This window comes from Hyalella azteca, unplaced genomic scaffold (assembly GCF_000764305.2).
Source record: "Hyalella azteca isolate HAZT.00-mixed unplaced genomic scaffold, Hazt_2.0.2 contig13949, whole genome shotgun sequence".
In the NCBI taxonomy this organism is placed as follows: domain Eukaryota; kingdom Metazoa; phylum Arthropoda; class Malacostraca; order Amphipoda; family Hyalellidae; genus Hyalella; species Hyalella azteca.
In genome coordinates this window covers 119,707-139,434 of record NW_025943851.1, presented here as the reverse complement: position 1 = coordinate 139,434, position 19,728 = coordinate 119,707, and the positions used below count along the sequence as shown (strand labels likewise).

Genomic DNA, 19,728 nt, shown 5'->3' with positions numbered 1-19,728 from the left:
TGGTATTAGTGACGCACGAATGATTAATCAGCCTGGAATTTAGTAGCATTGGAATAGCTTGAATGATATATTTATTTGGAATATTCTCTGTCGTTCTTATATTATAACTTCACGTGTAGAATATTTGTCCTAAGGTCTTTTCCATTCACTTATTCCATTAAAACTCTGAGAGCTAAAAATTCTCACTATATATGTTCTATTCAGCCGCCTAAGGTTGCACCGCTTCAATTTTTGCCGATGAGCGAAAACGAAGTAGGACGTTTGTTAGCTCATGAATTACGACTTTTCGATGCGCCGCGGGACATATCAGTCTCTGCTATCGAAATTCGAAGCTCGTCGATGAGGCCTAAGGCTCGTCTTCTTTGCATCGGCGTTTGTTTGCGGTGGTCACTCGTAAGGCTCTGATGTCGGCCCGGGGCGAACATCGACAAGTTAGATTATTTTTTCTGCGAAAACAAAGCCTACAACTTCGCTTACCTGACTTCCCTCTTGGAATTAAATTCAGGCCTTGTAGGCAATAATCAGAAAAAGTAATATGGATTAGAAAAAATGCGTTGCAAATTCTTTGCAGAAACAATATCATGGAAGATCTTAATATCATATATGGATCAAGGTCTTTGATAATTAAAACCGTTTATATCAAGATCTTAAATATTATATATGTAAAATTGATATTTGTATGATTTATATCCACCAAATAAAAATCTTCATTAAAAAATTGATAATTGAGTTCGATATTGAACAATGATTTTCATGGTCGAAATAATATTCAAGGGCAATACGAACAATGGCATATTCGTGAAACAGCAGGACTTTTTTATAGGCGAAACTTGTCAAGCAAATAAATCATGCGTACACCATTTGAATAATTCATAATAAATTTTGAATAGCTAATGCAAACGCAAAATTATTGGAATATTAATGTCGGAAAAAAATACATTCCCTTGACATTCCCCTTTCATTCCCCTTTCATTATCCTGAGCTTCCGCTTCAACTTGCGCATCACACAATCGCGGACATTCCGAATCTGTGTATATCATCAGTTACAAGCAAATTTAAATGGCTTATCTGTGGCAAGAAGGCAATTAATTGAACAATACCCATGATTTTATTTTTTCATTTTATAATTTTTTATTATTTATTATTGTAGTTTATTAATATTTTTTATTGTTATTATACTTTTTTGTGGGAGCGTAAATTCTGTGATAGATGTTTTTGTAGGAGTTCCAGAGATGAAAATGTAATATCCGGGATTAAATTAAATTTGCATAGAATCAAGTGCTAAAGAAACAATGCAATATTAGTACGGGACTTAATAGCTGTTGTATTCAACAAAGTTTTTCTGTAGACTGAGTTTGCCCCGTAAAGGAACGTGACCTCACTTCCGAGTACCTAAGTTTTACATCACCGAGTGGAATGAAGAGAAATGAGCCCGACCTTATGTACAAATAAAACATCAAAGCAAATAGTTTTTTCTTTTCTGAAGCAAGTTCATCACAAACTTCCGAAGTCTTGCCGTAAACTTGTAATTAAGTGAAGAAAATTAAATTAGTGCATTAAAATTTTTAAAACAAAAAGAAGATGATGTAATTTATTCTGCTTTGGTGAGTCTGAAAAAGTGCATTATCAGCGTAAGCAATCGTAACGAGCTCACTTTCGCTGTTAAACAACATTTCATAAGCGAAATATGAATCATTAAATTTGGCATGAATCTCTGCATCACATTTGCAAAAATGAGCTTGATGAAAAATTTCGTGAATATAGAATAAAATTAATATATTGGACAAATGTTTGACAACGATTTTATTAAATATTTCGGTTGGTATGTGGGTTCGGCAACTAGTATGGTAGATTTGAAGAGTGCACTTACAGTAAGAGGAAAAAGAGTTGTTTTGTTTTACTTGCCAATAGAAATTTTCCAACATAATTTTTATGTAATTAATACCTACCATATGGGTAGGTATTAATTGGTACCATTGGTAGGCTACCAATATATGAGCACAAATTTATCAGTATAACTAGAACATGGATTAATTAATAATCGGGACATATAAGGAATCTGCATGCGATCCAACTGCGATGCGCTGAAGGAGCTTCCATATGCTGAAGAACATTGTTCTCGCAGCGGCTGCGTAGATTACAAACAAGTGAAGAGAACGTTGCTCATCGCTCGATATGGACCAAGTTGCCGACATAGCCTTCCGTTCTGACGGCGTAAATTGACAATATTCGCCAATATTTGCCTTTAGATGAGATTTAACGTGATGGGCATCGAGAAACTGAGACGGCTGAGGAAAATTTGCCCATAAAAATGTTAACACCACAAAATTGATGGCATCTCAGCGTCATGCAGCGCAATATGCATCGCGTGAAATATTGGACGACAAGTTTTTGAGGCTTTGTGGCAGCTGCTTACATCGCCATGGTTTGCTACAACATATGGGAGAAGAGATACAACATATAGAATAAGAGATACAACATATGGAAGAAGAGATACAACATATGGAAGAAGAGACCACCTTGCCATATTCATATTAAATTATAACTTTAACATTTATGCACATTAACATCCTTTAACATTTATTTCTTTAACAGAAGTATTCATATGAGAGTGATAATTCTTCCTACATATCTGTAGGCAATGTAAGACTCATCTTGATTAAAACGAAGTTTGGGCGTGAATTTTGTAATTTTTTATCGTTTACAAGAAAAATTCTCTAAAGCTCTCGCAAAATTACAAAAAAATTTCAAAATGGTTCCCAAAAACTTAAAGCGCGATTATTCCTAACATGAGGTTTCTCGTTTGCAGGTAGAAATCTCGCAGTGATGGGCTGCGAATTTCACAGCGGATTCCAATTCACCAAACTAGCAAGAATTGCGTCAAACAAACAGAAATCAGGCAGCACCCTCTCGGTAATCAAACATTAATAGCGACCTAATGACGGCCTAATCAAATGATAGGGGACCCTCTGGCTGCCTGCACTGTGCTACAAATATTTTCATGTTCGCGAATTGAAAATTTCCGTCACGCTGTTATTGTCTTCAGAGTCGAATGGGGTGCGCAAAAATTGAATGGTGCTTCAAAAGCTCATTATTTCATCATTTTCTTTGGTCGCTTGCTATCATTTCAATGATGGGAGAACAATTCTCACAATTAATGTATAAATTATTATACAATTCAATAATGCTTTTTGTCTCTTTTCTATCAATAATTTATTCACTTTTGTCACCAATTTAACTTAATTTTACGCCATTAACAGTTCACCGTTTTTTATTTGCTGTCTACAATATTATTACATTTATCCTTCCATCAACTTCTTGTACAATATTAATCTCTAATTTTCAAATAAGACGAACTTTCTCTTCAACTCGTCATACTGTACTTATTTTTATCTGAATAAAAAATCTCTCACACCGAATAATCAGAATAATAGAAGATCCTGAACTCCCGCGCAGAAATATTTGCGCGGCGCGACATTCTCGTCGGCGCGACGCTGGTGATTTCTGGACTGATTGATGCCCCGCGCTCCGTCGGTGCTGGCTTATGGCGATCCCTGCGCCATCGATTGTTGGACGCCGAACCTCCGCTGCCGAAATCCATTCTTCCTTTCTGATACACTGAGAAAAACAACCGCGCCGTAAACAATGGAGCACTAATTTTTCTTGACTCAGACGTGTCGGTCGGAAAGTATACTCAGGTAGTGGAATAATTTGTGGAAACTGCTAAACCAATTATAAAAATTATTCGATAAATCTAAAGCTTGTTACGGCTAGGGTTGCTATGTATATTTCAGGAATAAGCATACTCATGCGTTGCGATATTGTGACAATTTCATGATTTTTTTTCGCTTGCTGACACAAGAGAAATATTTTTTTTATTAAAATAGAATGAATTTCAAGCCAAATCTCCTATAAAAAACCGCAATTAACACATTGCGATCTTGCACAGATGTCCATGGAACGTGGAAACTTTAAATTAAAAATTTCTTTCCATGCATATTGCCCAAGTTGGGGTCCCAGCTCACGTTATATAAGCTTCCATAGAAAGCGAAACAAGTGACAACAAATAATAGCAATCAGAACACTGAAATACCAGCAAAAAAAAAACAAAAACAACGTTTAACTAATTCCAAAATAGCTTCAGCTGACAATAAAAACTCTACCGGACCGATGTTTTTACTTGTGTCGACGAAAGCTTTGTTGGCCTCTTCGGGAAAAAAGTTTCCAAATGAAGTGCGTCGCCATGTTATATTTCGGAATCGTGCATTTTTGGTCTTATGCTGACTTAAAAAAACACATCCATTTAGATTTGAAACATTTATTTCTTTATGATATTACGATTGTTTTCAGAACGAGAATTGAAGACAATTTATGTAACTTAGAACGTCTTTACTCGCTCAGAATATGCCATGAGAGCTTCCCTGTGTTTTATTATAAGTACACTTTGCTTAACTAGTCCTACCGAGTACACATATAAAAACCTAGAAAAGTTATATATCGATGTAATTTCGCATTCAATATACGAACCATGTAATTTCAATGTAAAAACCCTAAACAACAAACCCAGAACTTGCCGTGTGTTTGTCAGACCCAATTTTGCAGTTAAAAATGTTTAAATGTTCATGAATTTTACCATGCAAAATTGTTTCCATATTGAAATTCATGGGTAACTCAATTTAAGTCCTTTCAGCCCATGATTTCCATCAGATTAAATTTTTTTCTCCACTTCGCTCTAACTAGTAATTGTTAAAAATTTTTAAAAGTAATCCTTGTCAGTAAAATTATCAAAGATATAAAACTAAATTTTTAAGCGATATATGCTCATTGCTCAGTTGACTTAGTAAACTGAACATTTTTTTGAAAACTTTATTAGCTCGGAAATTTTTTCAACGGTTATTCAAGCACTAAATGAAAATTTTTGGTGATCGATTTTTACTGCCCATCTTCAACTGCTTGGGTGAATAATAACAATAACAATTGTGGAAATATATATTTACATGAAAAGACACGTAAATTGTGAAATATATAATACTATGCCACTAGATTATGAATGCTTTTCAAATTCTCACAAACAACGTATCACAGAATTATGAAGGAAATACATTCAATGATGTTATACGAGAATAGTAAATAATGCAACTACTTCTAAGTATCCAGGTGTCCTTCAATGAAGTGTGACCAGAGAGTCACTAAAGTCTTCAAGTGTAAAGTCGGAAAAAAAATGTTGCATGCGAGGACGAAGCAAATGAGACCGCATCAAAATTTTTTCGGCAAACAAATATCAATTAAAATTTTAGCAAAGTAGATTTCAGCCGTTTTTGGGATTCACAAATTTTAATATTATAGGCTTTTCACGCAATTATCAGTTTACTATAGTCAGTTGTTACTCAGTTGGATCGTTCAAAGCTTTCATGAGGCGTGGTTAGGGTTTTCAAATTTCGCGGCAGGTTTTAAAAACCTAAATTAATTGCAAAGCTTTACGCTGTTCTGCCGGTGATATCCCCTCCAGAGTGAGCGAAAGGTTTAGGTTATGGGGATGATTTTTCACGGTGTTGTTTTCAGGAAGTTCCCGGGAGTTTGACTTTGAGGTTCTTCCTCGGTGGACGGATGTGCGTAGGGTTTCTTCTTCAAGCTTTTGTCTTTGTTCTTGTCGTCTTCTTCGTCATCATCGTCTGAGTCGTCGTCGTCGTCATCCGATTCTGTGTCCGATCTAAGGGATATTTTTAATTTTAGGCATATTTTCTGATGTGTGGGTATTCTTGAATCATAATGTGTTAACTACACACACACACACAGACACACACACACACACATGCCTTTTGCAGCTAAGGTAATAACTTAGAGGTAATTTCTTGAAATTGTGGTTCGAGTTAGTGCGACCAACTTCAGCAAGCTTATCAGATCTTCAATACCGTGACACTTGCATGGACAACTGAATCACAACAAATTACATGTCATATATAACGTGGAAATGGAACCATTACATAAACGCATATTACCGACTCAATATCAACAGTATTCCTGTATACAAGATTATTGCCTAATTACTCACGGCACTCCGTATCCCTCAGCAAACTTGTCGTCGGGCTTCTTGCCGTAAGGCTTGCCACAGCAAGACTTGCGTCCGTCCTTTGCGTTGCAGCAACAATCGCCGTCGTGACGACAGAACCACATCACCAAACCCAGCACGATGATGCCCGCGCCTAGGATGCCCCAAAGCTGGATCTGTATTACAAATTTTACCGATTTAACTGGTGATGTTTTAATAGAAAAATTATCTACATTATAAGTTTGCTCATCCTCGCAAGTTGGCTCCAGAAAGCATTAAATTTCGATATGACCACAAATTTTTTTAATAGTTATCGCTGAAATTATCATAGTCGTTTCTCCCTTATTTGTGAAATTTGATTAACAAATTTCCATTCTGTCTTGAAAATGAATTCAATTTTCATCATTAGCTCATTTCAAACTATATATCTTATGTCTCACTGTGATTTCGACAGACCTGTTCCCACATGGCAACGCTGCTTGCTTTTTTCATGCAGCAGGATGGCAAACCTTCCTCTTGGCAGCAGGTGTGGTCCGCGGCGCAGCGGTAGATGTTGTTCGGGTCTGTCTTGTCGCCATTCTTATCGACGTAACATTCTATTTTCGTGGCATCTGCATACATTGATAGAAAATGTCAGAAAAGAATAATTGAATCGGTTGATTTCAATCAAACTTTGCCTGAGGCGACGTGATGACAGTGTGTTTCTGAACGTTGGATTGCAAATGCATGAATAAAGGCGCATAACAATAAAGTGTTGACCATATAATCGGTCAAGAATAATTTAAATGAATATGGTGTGTGACGAAATAATAAATAAACTTCACGAAATCATCAACTCCAAGAAATCATAGAGAATTTCGTTAATAACTTTTTAATAACAAACAAAACACAAATCCTGTCATTTTGTTCTTTATTTTAGAAACTTTATAACTCTCTTATTAATTTGCAAACTTCGACATAAGTACTTACTATTAAGAATTTTATGAATTGATCAACTCCGAACATCTATAAATGAATATATCCACTCACTGCAAACAGTCAGGTGACTAAGGACAACCAACGCCACGATGAAGTACGGAACACACGTCAGCGCCACGGATCTCATCGTGAAGGCTCAGGTGTCCGGAATCTGGGTGGAAAATTTATTACAATTGCCAAATAAGCATTTTCATGGGATTGAAGTAAATCAATTTTTTTTCTTTCATTTAAAAGTAGAACACATTCTTCAATAATAATGTGAGCACATCAGCACGCAATTTTTTTATCGTGTGAAGGACACAAGGTTCGAAGGATGAAACAAATAATGATTATTTAGGTGTTTAATTCTATCCTGTATATATGTAACATAATAATATATGAAAGAAATTCTCTCTTACTTATTTCAGCCAGTTTTAACACGTAAACATATGAAATACACAGAAACATACGTTCTGACGTAAACCATGAATTCTTTTGCTAGGTCACTCAACGAAAACCTTCACGAGTTCAGAGGAATGCCACAGTCAATTTGTCGGTCGCTGCTTCCTAGCAACCATGATACATGAGAGGAGAGGAAGTGAGGATATAGAGAATGAGAGGGTGGGGGCACTATGTCATGAATACCAGACATAATTTTCATGGTTTTATGGGATCGTCGTTGGCCATCATCGTTAGACGAACTTTTGGCCGCATGAAAGAATTAATAATATGCGCTTAATTTTTAAATACAACACTTATGAAGCATCCAGAGTCTTGGATGTTACACATGTACAATAAATTTCTAATTTTATTTTCAAATATTAAAAAAAAGTATTTTTCACAATTTTTTTAGGTTATTAAAATTTTGTAAATTCTCAAAATGATTTATTCTGTCAACTGATTCATGCTTTGTCTCTGACTATATGTAATTGTGCAAAATTTCAGATCGATTGGACAGGTCAAATTGTGTCATACATAGACTTTAAGATTTGTAGCGGACGAAATTATTTTTAAATTTTTGTTAATAATGAAAAAAAATTTAATATATAAAATGATTTCTTCTGTCAATTGATTCATGCATTGTCTCAAACTTCGCGCAAGTATGCTAAATTTCAAATCGATTGAACAGGTATAAGTGTGTCAAATATCGACAATAATATTTGTAGCTGACGAAATTATTTTTTCTATTTTTCTTTAATATTGAAAAAAATTGTTATAAAAATTATTTATTCTGTCACTTGATTCATGCATTGTCTCCAACTTTATGCAAGTGTGCCAAATTTCAGATCGATTGGACGGGTAGAAGTGTTCTAAATATCGATTATAAGATTTGTAGCAGACGACAGACAAACAACAAGAAGTGACGTTAAAGAGAAGTGTTGTAGAAATATCGAACAAAGTGAGTTTTATACAATTCGTGCAATGCCAACAAATTTTACAAGGTGAGTGTGAAACAAATTCCCTGTGTACGAATGTATAACTAAATAAATTGAGATGTTTTGTTAGCTACCATAATTTAATCACGGGCGACATTGTTGCAAAATTGAGAGGATCACCCAATTTTAGCAAAAATAATTTGGCATTCCGCAAACTTCCAAAATTTTGATTTAAATTGTTGATTTCCAGTGTAGTTTCAACGCCACGCCTTATTCACATAACAATTAAAAACTAAAGTGGTGTAATTCATCTTCGTTAAGTTTTAAGCTAAGAGGTGCAGTATGATAATATTATTAGTTCTTAAATTTTTGAATGGACAAATTTGGAAGCTGACGCAATTTTTATGACTCATTTCTATCGCTTTAACGTTAAACAATAAATAGAACTTCAAGAAACCTACCAATCAATGAAATCGAACACTTTATTTCCGAGCATTGTAGCCATTCATTTTTTTATCACAAAGAATGAATTGTCGTCACATTGATGAGTACCTCATTATTAGTCTGTCATTTACTTCGTGTAACAATGCAATAAAGATTATCCCCGATGCGATGATTTTTAAAATTATTTTTAAAATCCTGCTTTCTAACGGAAATAAATTTTTTTTGTGGCGGTTAGAGGTTTAGCGCAACTTATGCATTGGGAACTACGAAGTTCAGGCTCCCGCTGAATTCATGGCTAAGTAAAAATACGAAGAACGAGATCGGATTAACTGAAACTATCTAAATTTTACCTTGGATGTGAATAATGCTCCAGAAGAAGCAAATTTACTTATGCTTCTGAACAATTAGTCAATTTATTTTATAGTTTCCGAATAATCAAAGTTACGCATTTAAATTGCACGGAGCGAGTCTTGCTTATGCTGGTTCCCCGAGTCGCGTTACTAGTGCACTGCGAGGTCAGAAAAACAAACCCAGGGGTAATCAGTGGCTGCTTAGCAGCCTCTCGATCATTCCACGCTGACCTTAACATTGACACTGACATGCACAAGCTTACAGTTACCGTTTCCTTGATAAACGGCAACCCTTGATATGAAGACAGTTGAATTTATGCAGTAAAATTTCGTTGCATTGATGTTGCGAGGTTCGAATCTTTATTTTCTTGCGATTCCTCTATAAATTTAGTTAGTACACCATGGCAGTGCACGTCCAGTTCGTACGTCACTGACGCCATGGCAGCAGCTCGACGGTCTCCACAACAGAGCAGCAGAATGTTGGCGCTCCGTGACATGTGGCAATCGTTCTAACACGGACATTTTCGCTCATATTTTAGACTAAAGATGAAAATATTCACTCATATTCGCAATTTGAATAGCTATGCGGCTCAAAGTTTGTAGACCGATTCTCCCTCTCAAGTAATACTTCAAATAGAGGATTTGTCAAATGAAAAACTTTTATTACCCAATTAGTCCCAGCGAAAATTCCGTGTGTTTGACAGGTTATCTGTGAATTGAGCAGAAGGTGAGGGAGAATGAATTTTGCATTAGACTATTTATCCTATATAGTCAAATTAATGTCTATCAAAAATGGTATACGTTGCTTATTTATAAAAGAAAAATTTTAGTTCTCTTGTTATTTTAACATAAATATTTGTGAGTTTTACGTGTGCAGTTCCACTCCAACGCGCAGCTTTTTTCTGCAATAAAGATCTTCCTTCTTGTTGTGAGAGAATCATTGCCTATAAACATAAACATTGGCCAGTTCATACTTGTAATGAATTGATCTAAAGAGGCGAAATTTATAGCAAAGCGAAAAAAAGCTCATGACATGTGCGCTCCATTGGAATTAAATCAAGCGCAATTTAATCGAGTATGGGAATTACAACATGACCACAAACTGTCTTCTTTTCCGTTGATTTCATTAACAAAACTCAAGCTTCAAATTGATCACAACCTTTCATGGTTCTTTTTTCAAATCCACGCAGGCAATAAATGACGACTAATAAAATTAACATTGAATAAAAGTACACATTGTAAAGTTGCAATGAAACGAGAAAATTGTTTCCATCCTAAAATTCTATTAATTCCTCGTTACACAACAAAACTTTTTCCTCTATTTCTGTCCATTACGTAATTTTTCATCATCTACTTCTCGACTAACAGATGATGAAGTCTAAACAATGGATGTTCATGAAAACATGAAATTCGGTACATATAAGTAAATGGCGAATTTTTTTACTTGTAACTGAGATTCAGCCCCAAGTAGCGTCCGAATTACTCCGGCTCTCTCCACAATGCTAGATTATCAGGAAAATTTACTGAGGCTGGCAAAGAGAGGCACTTTTCCTCGGCTTCGCCGCTTGTCGGATCCATTCACACTTCGTAGCACTGGGCAGAAAAGTGTGAGTTACGACAGCGGGCCAGAGCCTTATCTCGCCAGCGGCCATGTCTTGAATATGTTATATGTGCAGCATAAATTTGGCGCGAATCGTCTTTACTGAAAGCCACGCTCTCTGTTTTCTGTAGCACTTCCGCTTTGCGATCAAAGGATAAGCAATTTTATGAGCTATTCGTCCATGGAATCGCGAGAATGAGCTTCAACTTGACGCCAGCTGACGCCAGGCACAATTCAAACGGAGTGAAACATTAAGGTTATCGAGTTTTAGCTCTAGCTTCATTTCTCAAGCTTTTAAATTCCGTACTTGCAAAAATTTAGTGAATATTGTTTTCATGAAACAATATAAATTACTTGAGAAAATTCTGCGATAGTTTTGAAGAAATATTTCGTTCGCACGATAAATCTACAGCCACGTATCCACTACACTGCATAGGATTCGGTCGGAATTTTAGATAAATAATCACACTTTTTATATCAGTAAAAAAATTGTTTTGATCAGCCTTTATTATTCATCTGAAAATTGTTTTGATCATTCCATTCATATATATATCGGGAGGCTGGAGCCGTTGTTGTGCACCTCGTCTCTTAGGCGAGCGCTGCGCTATCCTTCTTCATATAAGATTTCTGCGCGGGCCTCTAGGTCATTAAATTTCATTAGACATCGTCCAGAGCTCCAGCTAGAACAAAAATGCGCGACTGCTTAGAGAGGCGAGGCAGAGACCCAAAATTGGCACCCGGCATTAGTTTTGTTTTAAGCGTGTTCTTGATAATGAATGCGCTTAGCGTAATATAGGGTAATTTTCATGAATCTGAATTCAATAATGAATGGAAGAAGAATATGTTCGATATTATTGTTCTCATCGTTCATTGATCGTGAAAACTGAACATAGAATCCGGTTTCATAATAATCAGATGAGTTTAGTAGTATTCTATCGACAGTGGTTAATTCCACGACATTTACTTCGAAACACCTCAACTTTGTAGGCATCAATACACAATATTAAAAATAGGCATAATACTAGGTTATCTTAAATTTCCATGAAATATGGTAATCATGAATCTTTAATGTCTTCTGCAGATATTAAATCCCTGATTCCTGTAGTTAGAGCTTCCATCAAGCATTCAGTTATACAGTAGCTTCTCCAGTTACTATCCCCATATTACATTTCATATGTGGCCCATTCTAGAATGAAATTGCAGTTATATTGTAATATAAATCCACAAGATGCGACGCATATTCACATTTGTGTTTCGATCAATTCTCATTATTAGTAGTGAGCAGGTTAGTGTGAAACATCGTTGAAAAAGTTATTACAAGAAGGTACTTTGGTCGGTATCCACGTTTACCTGTTGTAAGGGATATTCATGCAGTATCTAACTCTGATCAGCTCTTCGCACGCCGTTACTCCAAGCACAGCATCGAGGTTCTGATGACCGCCTCTTGATGCATTAAATTACCGTTCTGATCGTGTCATAGCTCGTCCGCACCTTGTGCATCTCCATCACCTTAAAACTTTCTTTGCCGTAATCTTAACATTTATTTACATGGAATACTTGGAATATTTAGAAAAAATTATAGGATGCGAGATTAGATTTGAGCCTCCTTGTTATCTGTCTGATCACGAACAATGTAAAATGACCGTGTTTTTTATAGAAAAACTATAGATTGGAAGCTGTTAGGGTAACTTAGCGCATTATGAACGCGGCGTCCGTGTTCTCGGTGTAAGCCTCATGTCGGCGGTGCAGGTCGAGCAGAAGAGCTTAATTGACTCCAACACTTCATCAATACCCAGCCAACCAGAGTGTAACCAGTCGAGCCTTTGATTAATTAATTCTGCTTTGGCTTCCAGCTGAGTACAAGCCATGGAGCTTACAAGGCTTCACGTGAAGTGATTCCGAGGAGAGTTACAAGTGCTTCAACTGCGTCGGAATCGAAGTGAAACGAAGCCTGATATTGGCATCATGATTCCACGGTGGTTTGCAATTCAGATTCGACTTTGGTCAAAGCAGCTTGAACTCCAGCGCTGAAAGACAGTTTTCGCGAAAAAAGCGAGTCTCTCAGGAATGCTCTTGATTTCCAACAAGAAATGCAATCCCACAACTTTTTGAACTCAAAGGCAACATGGAAGCCCATATTGGTTTCATTCCCGACCATTTATTTGGCCTAGCTGCTTCCGAAACGATGGCTGGCAAGAGTTCTCTTTCAGACTGCGTTCAAGTTCTGCTTCAGCTGAGCGGCCTTTTCTAGTTTTAATTAAGGACGAGTGATCTACACTAGCCTTACATCAAGGCATCATTTCGCGACATATGTATGTTAACTGGATTGTTGAATAATAACACAATGCTGCAATTATTCCAATTAGATTTTCCGTGCGGACATTTATGTTCATAAAAGTACGGTCCGAGCAGACTTAGGACGCCGGTAGCATTAACAGGAACAACTCGATCTTGTGTGAAAGCCAGAGAAGAGCAGAGCGATAAAGAAACTGTAAGTGATATTAGGACTCAGGAACTCAGATGGAAGGGGCCATATGAGGCCATTGCAGACCTTTTTCTTCTTTCAATTAACGCGGGTCTTGGCTCGCGCCCCTCGTTTATGTGAGCAACAAGCTTATTTTCTTTGCCGACTCTGACAAGAGAACCAACCAAGCCTTTCTTAAGGTAAGTGGCTTCTGACATTCATTTTCCAGCACTGGTGAAAATCCTTGGTCAATGTAAAAATAAAACATCTAACAAATAAACCCACCTGGATATCACTAACATTGTGGACTTAATATTGACGATTTAAAAATGAGAGCAATTTTATAATTTTTAAACATGGTCTGATGAAAACCAAAACAGTTTACATTAATTAAAACCGTATCAGTGTTATTCTCCTCATAAATAAGTCCCATTTGGCGAGGGATCGTACATTTTCCATGCCACATGGCTTGGCAACGCATTGCATGACGTGATGTTTATTTTTTGACAGTATGAAAGTTTGTCATCTTATTGCATGTCGAGAATTCCTATGGAATGTTATTGTGGCAAATGAAAGCAAAACCGCGCCATCCTTCAAGCCCCGCGACTCCCGCAACAATACACAGGGAATGCGGTCCCGCTGTTGCAAAATTTCGAATGTTTCATTCAAGAAACTTTCCTACCTAACGCTACGACAAACATCTGACTGTGCAATACGAAACGTATATGAGAAATGGTTTCTCATTAATTTGTTTTTTTAATATTTACGCAGTCAATGTAAACATGAATCAAATTCTATCAAGAACTTGAATCAATCAACGTCAGAAATCTACCCTTTCCATGAGTATATTTGTCTGCTTCTTAATAATCTGAAAATACTATTGGTAATCAAACTATAGATGAAAAAGAAATTAATTTAACTTTGTGAAGCCGAAATGTCAATAGAATATGCGTGCAACTTTTTTCATAAGTCTTTCAACGGTAAGATCATGAGGGCTTGAAGTAAAAAGCTGGTTGCAACGATGTTTCTGGCTTTCATCGGGAGGATGCACTTTGTTCGCATTAAATTCTAACATTTTCCTGCAGAACAAATGTAGCCTTCTTCTTCATTTTGCAGAGTTAGCCGCGTTTAGAGAGATCATTACTCCGCGTTGCTCGAACCAGGCACGAGTGCTAAATTAGATTGGCTTGGTCCGTGGCTGGAGATTTGTTCAAATAATGCTCCCATATTCACTCTCAAACAGCGTAGGGGTATTTGTAGGCGTAGAAACCTGTTTCGATTAGTGAATTTGGGACGTTGATTAAATATTTTGAATGTAAGATCATAATTGTACGTATTAAAAATAGCGTACATTTGGAAACGATTCTGTCGGACATATGCTGTATTCCATAAGTTCTAATAGCCCTCTAATGAACTGAAACAATTGAAGTTAAATTTCGTAGTTTTATTAATTCATTCCTTGCTCATGGAAGACGAATGCAGGGTGGGTTTGAAGGGAAAATTGATTTTCTAGCCGTGTGGTAATTTCTGAAATTTGTAGATGCATCCAAAGCCGACGCAACTAATTTCGCGAGACAACAGTAACGGCCAGTTTTTCGCGAGCAAGTCGAGAGTCGTAATCCGGCATGTTCTCATAGCCTGATATATTATGCAAATGCATGCAAATGAGAAGCCTTGGTGCGCTGTCTCTCATTTTCGGGAATAATGAAAACGGCAAGTTTGCTGAAGACTTTGTGCTTTCTGTACTGGTCTTTGCTGAGACCAGACATCAAAATTCGCATCTTGAAACAATTAGATTGCCCGCACTTGCTACTCTTTCATCCATGCGCCAATAGTTCGAGATGCTTACATAAATTAAAAATATTCTATGTTTTTGCAAAAAATATTGCCAAGATATTGTTTAAATTGTAAAGTTATCATTTCAAATGGATTTGAATAATTCAAGAACAAAAATTAAAAAAGTTTCAGTTTATGGATGGCACAATTCAAGTGTCGTGTCATAGATAATAAATTTCTTCTTTAATTGAAGTTGAGTATCCCGATTGTGCTACCAGAATTCTTATAAAACTTGCAGGTCCATTTCGATTCCTCCAACAATGATGATCAGTTATGTTTGTAAAAGCTGCACCAAACCAACGTACTACATCGAAACTTCCTTACAGCAATTTTTAGCTAAAATATTTTATCATTATTTCATGGTGCAATGTATCGAAAAAAAAATATGAATCGATCACGTTTTGGCCATTTCGGCTAAAAAAAATCCGGGTGAGTTGCTGATTGATCCGGTGAGTGAGTGTTTGAGTTGCTCAACCAACTCTCATATAAGATCTAAAATCTCAAAAGAAATATTTTTGACCACCAGTAACTCCTTGAGTAGCAGTGGAGCAGAATAAGAGCGTATGAGACTTTAAATTGAGGCTGCAATTTAGTGGTATAAGTAGGGAGAAATTAAGGGGAAAATATAAACTTGCAAATAGTGGGATAATACTGTCACCAAAAGCATTGAACTTTGGAACAGATCTTTACACTGGTAAGTTTAACCTATGAAAAATTAATGGCTGAAATTAGTGCAAGGCAGTGGATGAAACTGGATGAAACCGTCGCAAAAGCAGTGACTGAAATAAGAGCAAGATAGAACAGTGGGATACAACACGCGAAAAGGGGTTGAATGAAATGAGAAAATAATGCAGCAGTGGGGAGAAGAAGAAAAACAGTTCATGAGCTGAGGAGGTTCCGTGAAAAAGAGACCTCCGGAGAGCGCAAGGTAATCAAAGGGATGCAAGATCCCTTCTCTTTGAAGTCACAAAAGCAGGAGCGTCGGCGAAGCGAACCATGCAGTGGCTAATGCGCCCCACGGTGTGAAGGAGATACGCGAATGAGTATGTGCAACGCATGATGACTTATGCATAACGCATGATGACTTGAAAATGTCGCATGATATCTTGTGCACGATATATAAGGCCTAGCTTATATATGCGGGTCACATAATGATTGATGCTAAGGTCACTTATTATGATACGATATATAGGGTATTATGCGCGGGGACTTGAAAATGTCGCATGATAACTTGCATACGATATATAATGCCTTATATATGCGGGGCACATAATGATTGATGCAAAGCTCTTGAGGTCACTTATTATGATACGATAAATGAAATATTATGCGCGACACATTCATGCCAAGCTCATGAGGTCTTGAAAACGTCGCATGATAACTCATGTGCTCTGTGTAAATGATCATGCGCGTCGCGTAACGATTAATTCAAAACATAAGTTGTTGTAAAAAACGATGCATGCCGTGCACTCAATCAGTAATTATGCGTAAAATCACGCATAATGATTGATGCAAAAAGCTTGAGGTCTTGCGTACGACACATGAAACCACGTATGCAAATTCATGAAATACGCATACAGTATATGTCCTCATGCGCATAAGATTGGAGTTTACTCGTTACGCATGTTCATCTTGTGCGTTGCGCATGTTAATATATTTCTGCTCTCGGCTCATCCATTAAAAAGTTACGCCGAATCATTTCTGCGTAACATGCAATTGATGCCTTCAAGTCTAAGAATCTGCCAACAGCTTTTTATTTCGTAGCTCCAGCTTTGAACTTCACGGCAATTAACTCGGTTTTTATCACAGCTCGACAATACCTGAATAATATTCGCGTCCAGCTTTGATCATGGAGCTGACACTGGGATCTTGTATCCTGGATTGTGAGAATGAACGCGAAGCAGCGATTGTGACTGGTAGAAGACAATGTACGTACTGTATATAGACTCTGAAAATCTGGTTATACAATTTTTCACATTGTACAACCAAATAGTCATATAGTCAATTTACTTAAAAAGTGCATTATTTTCTCTTATTTTTGAGCCAAAATAATGTGCGTTTTGACTAAATTTCCGTGTTAAAAATTTTGAATTCAAAATTAAAAATACATAGCTAATTTTCTTAAAAAGGGCATTTTTTCTTTAAATATTGAGTTAATTACGCATTAAAAATATTGAAATCGAAATTAAAAATACATAGCCAATTTACAATTATACAATTCGAAAAATTTTATAATATATAATCTTGCTTATGATCGGACAACAAATGTCATTAGGGGTGTGCGAGCCGAAGAATATCAAAATTTCGGAAGATTGCCTGAAAATTCTTCTTCTAAAAATAAATGCGGCGGTTAAAGTTACAAAATAATTTTCAAATTCTACCGAAATTTTGCGCAACATTAAAAAATTTGAAAAAAACTTCAATAATAACCTTTATGCTTTATTTATCCGCACCGACAGAGAATACGTAAAAAAATATATATATTTTTAATATTATCTGTCTTCTTATGGTAATAGACAAGAACAATATTCATTACGAAGCATGTAATTTGAATGCACTATATTTAACCGCTCTATTTAATGGCATTTCAAATAGAGTTTATATCGCTAAATAAATCCAAGAATACTGTTCAAAATCCGAGAGCTATTTTCTCCACTCCCTTCCTATCGTCTCAAGTGGAAGTCATTATTGTAAGAACTTTTCTGAGTTTTTTCTACGATCAAAAGATTTAGATGGCGTCTCTCACATTCAGTGATGCAAGCTGAGTTTTCCCTTCCATTTTTATTAAGACTTAATTGACTGCATTGCAGCGTTATTTGAGGGCAGAATTGTTGAGGTAGAAATTCAACTTCATTTGAATAAATAAGATAGAAAATGTACACAGTTACTCTCACTTGAGATTTTCAGATTTTTTTCACTTTGATATTCACCTCCATTTATCACAGATTTATTTGCGATGTTACATATTATTTATTACAGATTTAATTACACGATTCGATGCTTATGTTCCTCTGTACACTGATAGGAAACTTTCACTGTTTTAAGTTTTTGAAGTAAAAGAGTTTTTGACATTCAAAATAGGTCTCAGAACTACTGCACTTCCAAGTAAAGAAAATACCAGACATGCTCGTGATAATGAACTGAAAGAAAGTCTAGCGGCAGATCGTGATTTGAAAATTAATGGTGCAGTTTAATTATATCGACGATACATTTACTGACATTGCCAAAAGTATATTCCTGATTTAAATTCATCTCACTAAGCCGTTTCAGAACTAATTCCTGATGAAAATTAATATAAACATATCTCTGATTATATTTTTTCAAACATGCATACATATAACATATTCAATAGGATTTTGATATCACAGTTATGTCTCATCGTAACAGATCCTTCGGCTATTTTGCGTTCTCATGTTAATTCCCAGGAGATATTTGGCGCCAAAACACCTCATTTGGGAGGCTACTTGGCTCTCTTTCCGGAACGATTCCAGGAGCAAACAATATTAGTGAAGGCAAACACCTGCGCCGACTCAGCAAGCGGCTGCCATGCGAGGAACTCCGAGAAATGAATATCAGGAAACTCGAGTCTGCACTAAACAACAACTTGTAAAGTCGTCGCAAATGTCGTGCAGCGGATGTATGTCTTCTGTTATACGTGACAGAACCAAGAATCTCTAGGAAAATATATAGCATTTTTTACCGTGATGTTGGTTAAAGGATGCGATTTTAGAGCGAGAAAGTGAGAAGATTTTTACGAAAGAGCCCCAAGAAACCCTATGAACATGAAATTTTGATAGTGAACATGAGGGTCCTGAAACGTAGCATGCATTATAATGCGTTCTCTGTGACCGATGCGGTTAGCTGTGACTTAAATTTTTTTAAATTGCAAAAACAGGTCGCATATTACTTGGTTAAAAGTTATTCACGAAAAACAAAGATATATATTTATAGATAGCAAGTTTCATGCTGTAATTAATTTACGACAGGGCCTTAACTTCGTCGTGGACCTGCAAAGGAAAGCACATGCAGTGCTCCGTTAAACACCTCTTTGAGCTGCCCGCTCTAATGTTTAACTAACAACAGGACGATGTTTCTTTACACGACGCGCCCCGCTTCCCTGTTTTATGGACCACGATTTAGATTGAGTTCGTAATTGTATTTCCACGTGGCAGTTGAATTAAAGGGGAGCTTGAAGCTGGAATAGTGACAACAATCGCTTCTCATCGTACTATTAATATTCTGTGTAAACATGGCAAAACTACTTTAACTTCCTGTTAAAACTTCCACTTTAAATCCTAAAACTATTATGCTTCACACCGATATATTGGAACAAGTGATAAGATTATAATAATTTTAGAAAAAAATGTATAAGTTCCGTTTTAACATTGTGAATCTTTATTGCACAATAATCAAAAAACGATTAATCCAATGGCAGCTAAAAATTTTAAACATCAATTGATAACTTTTGCAGCAGAATTTATCAGCTAAATTATGTGAATATGATGACAGTGCTGCGATATAGACTTCACATATTTTTAAAATTTTTGCTAATATCATATCGAGGTGGAGACTAGCCTGTAGGGCCAAGTTGTCTGATTCCATTATTATATGATAGAAACTATAGGCAAAATAATAATGTTCATTAAATTTAA

At 36.3% G+C, this 19,728-nt stretch overlaps 1 protein-coding gene across 1 annotated transcript; it reads right to left on the bottom strand.

Moving 5' to 3' along the window:
- Positions 1-4,995: 4,995 nt before the first annotated feature.
- On the bottom strand, positions 4,996-9,354 carry LOC108672276. Its single transcript, XM_018159915.2, has 5 exons — positions 9,177-9,354; positions 7,079-7,178; positions 6,506-6,660; positions 6,053-6,225; positions 4,996-5,710 (listed from the first exon to the last, which is right to left on the bottom strand). The coding sequence occupies exons 2-5, from the start codon at positions 7,152-7,154 to the stop codon at positions 5,545-5,547; spliced, it is 570 nt and encodes a 189-aa protein (XP_018015404.1). The 5' UTR covers positions 7,155-7,178; positions 9,177-9,354; the 3' UTR covers positions 4,996-5,544.
- Between the last annotated feature and the right edge of the window lie 10,374 nt (positions 9,355-19,728).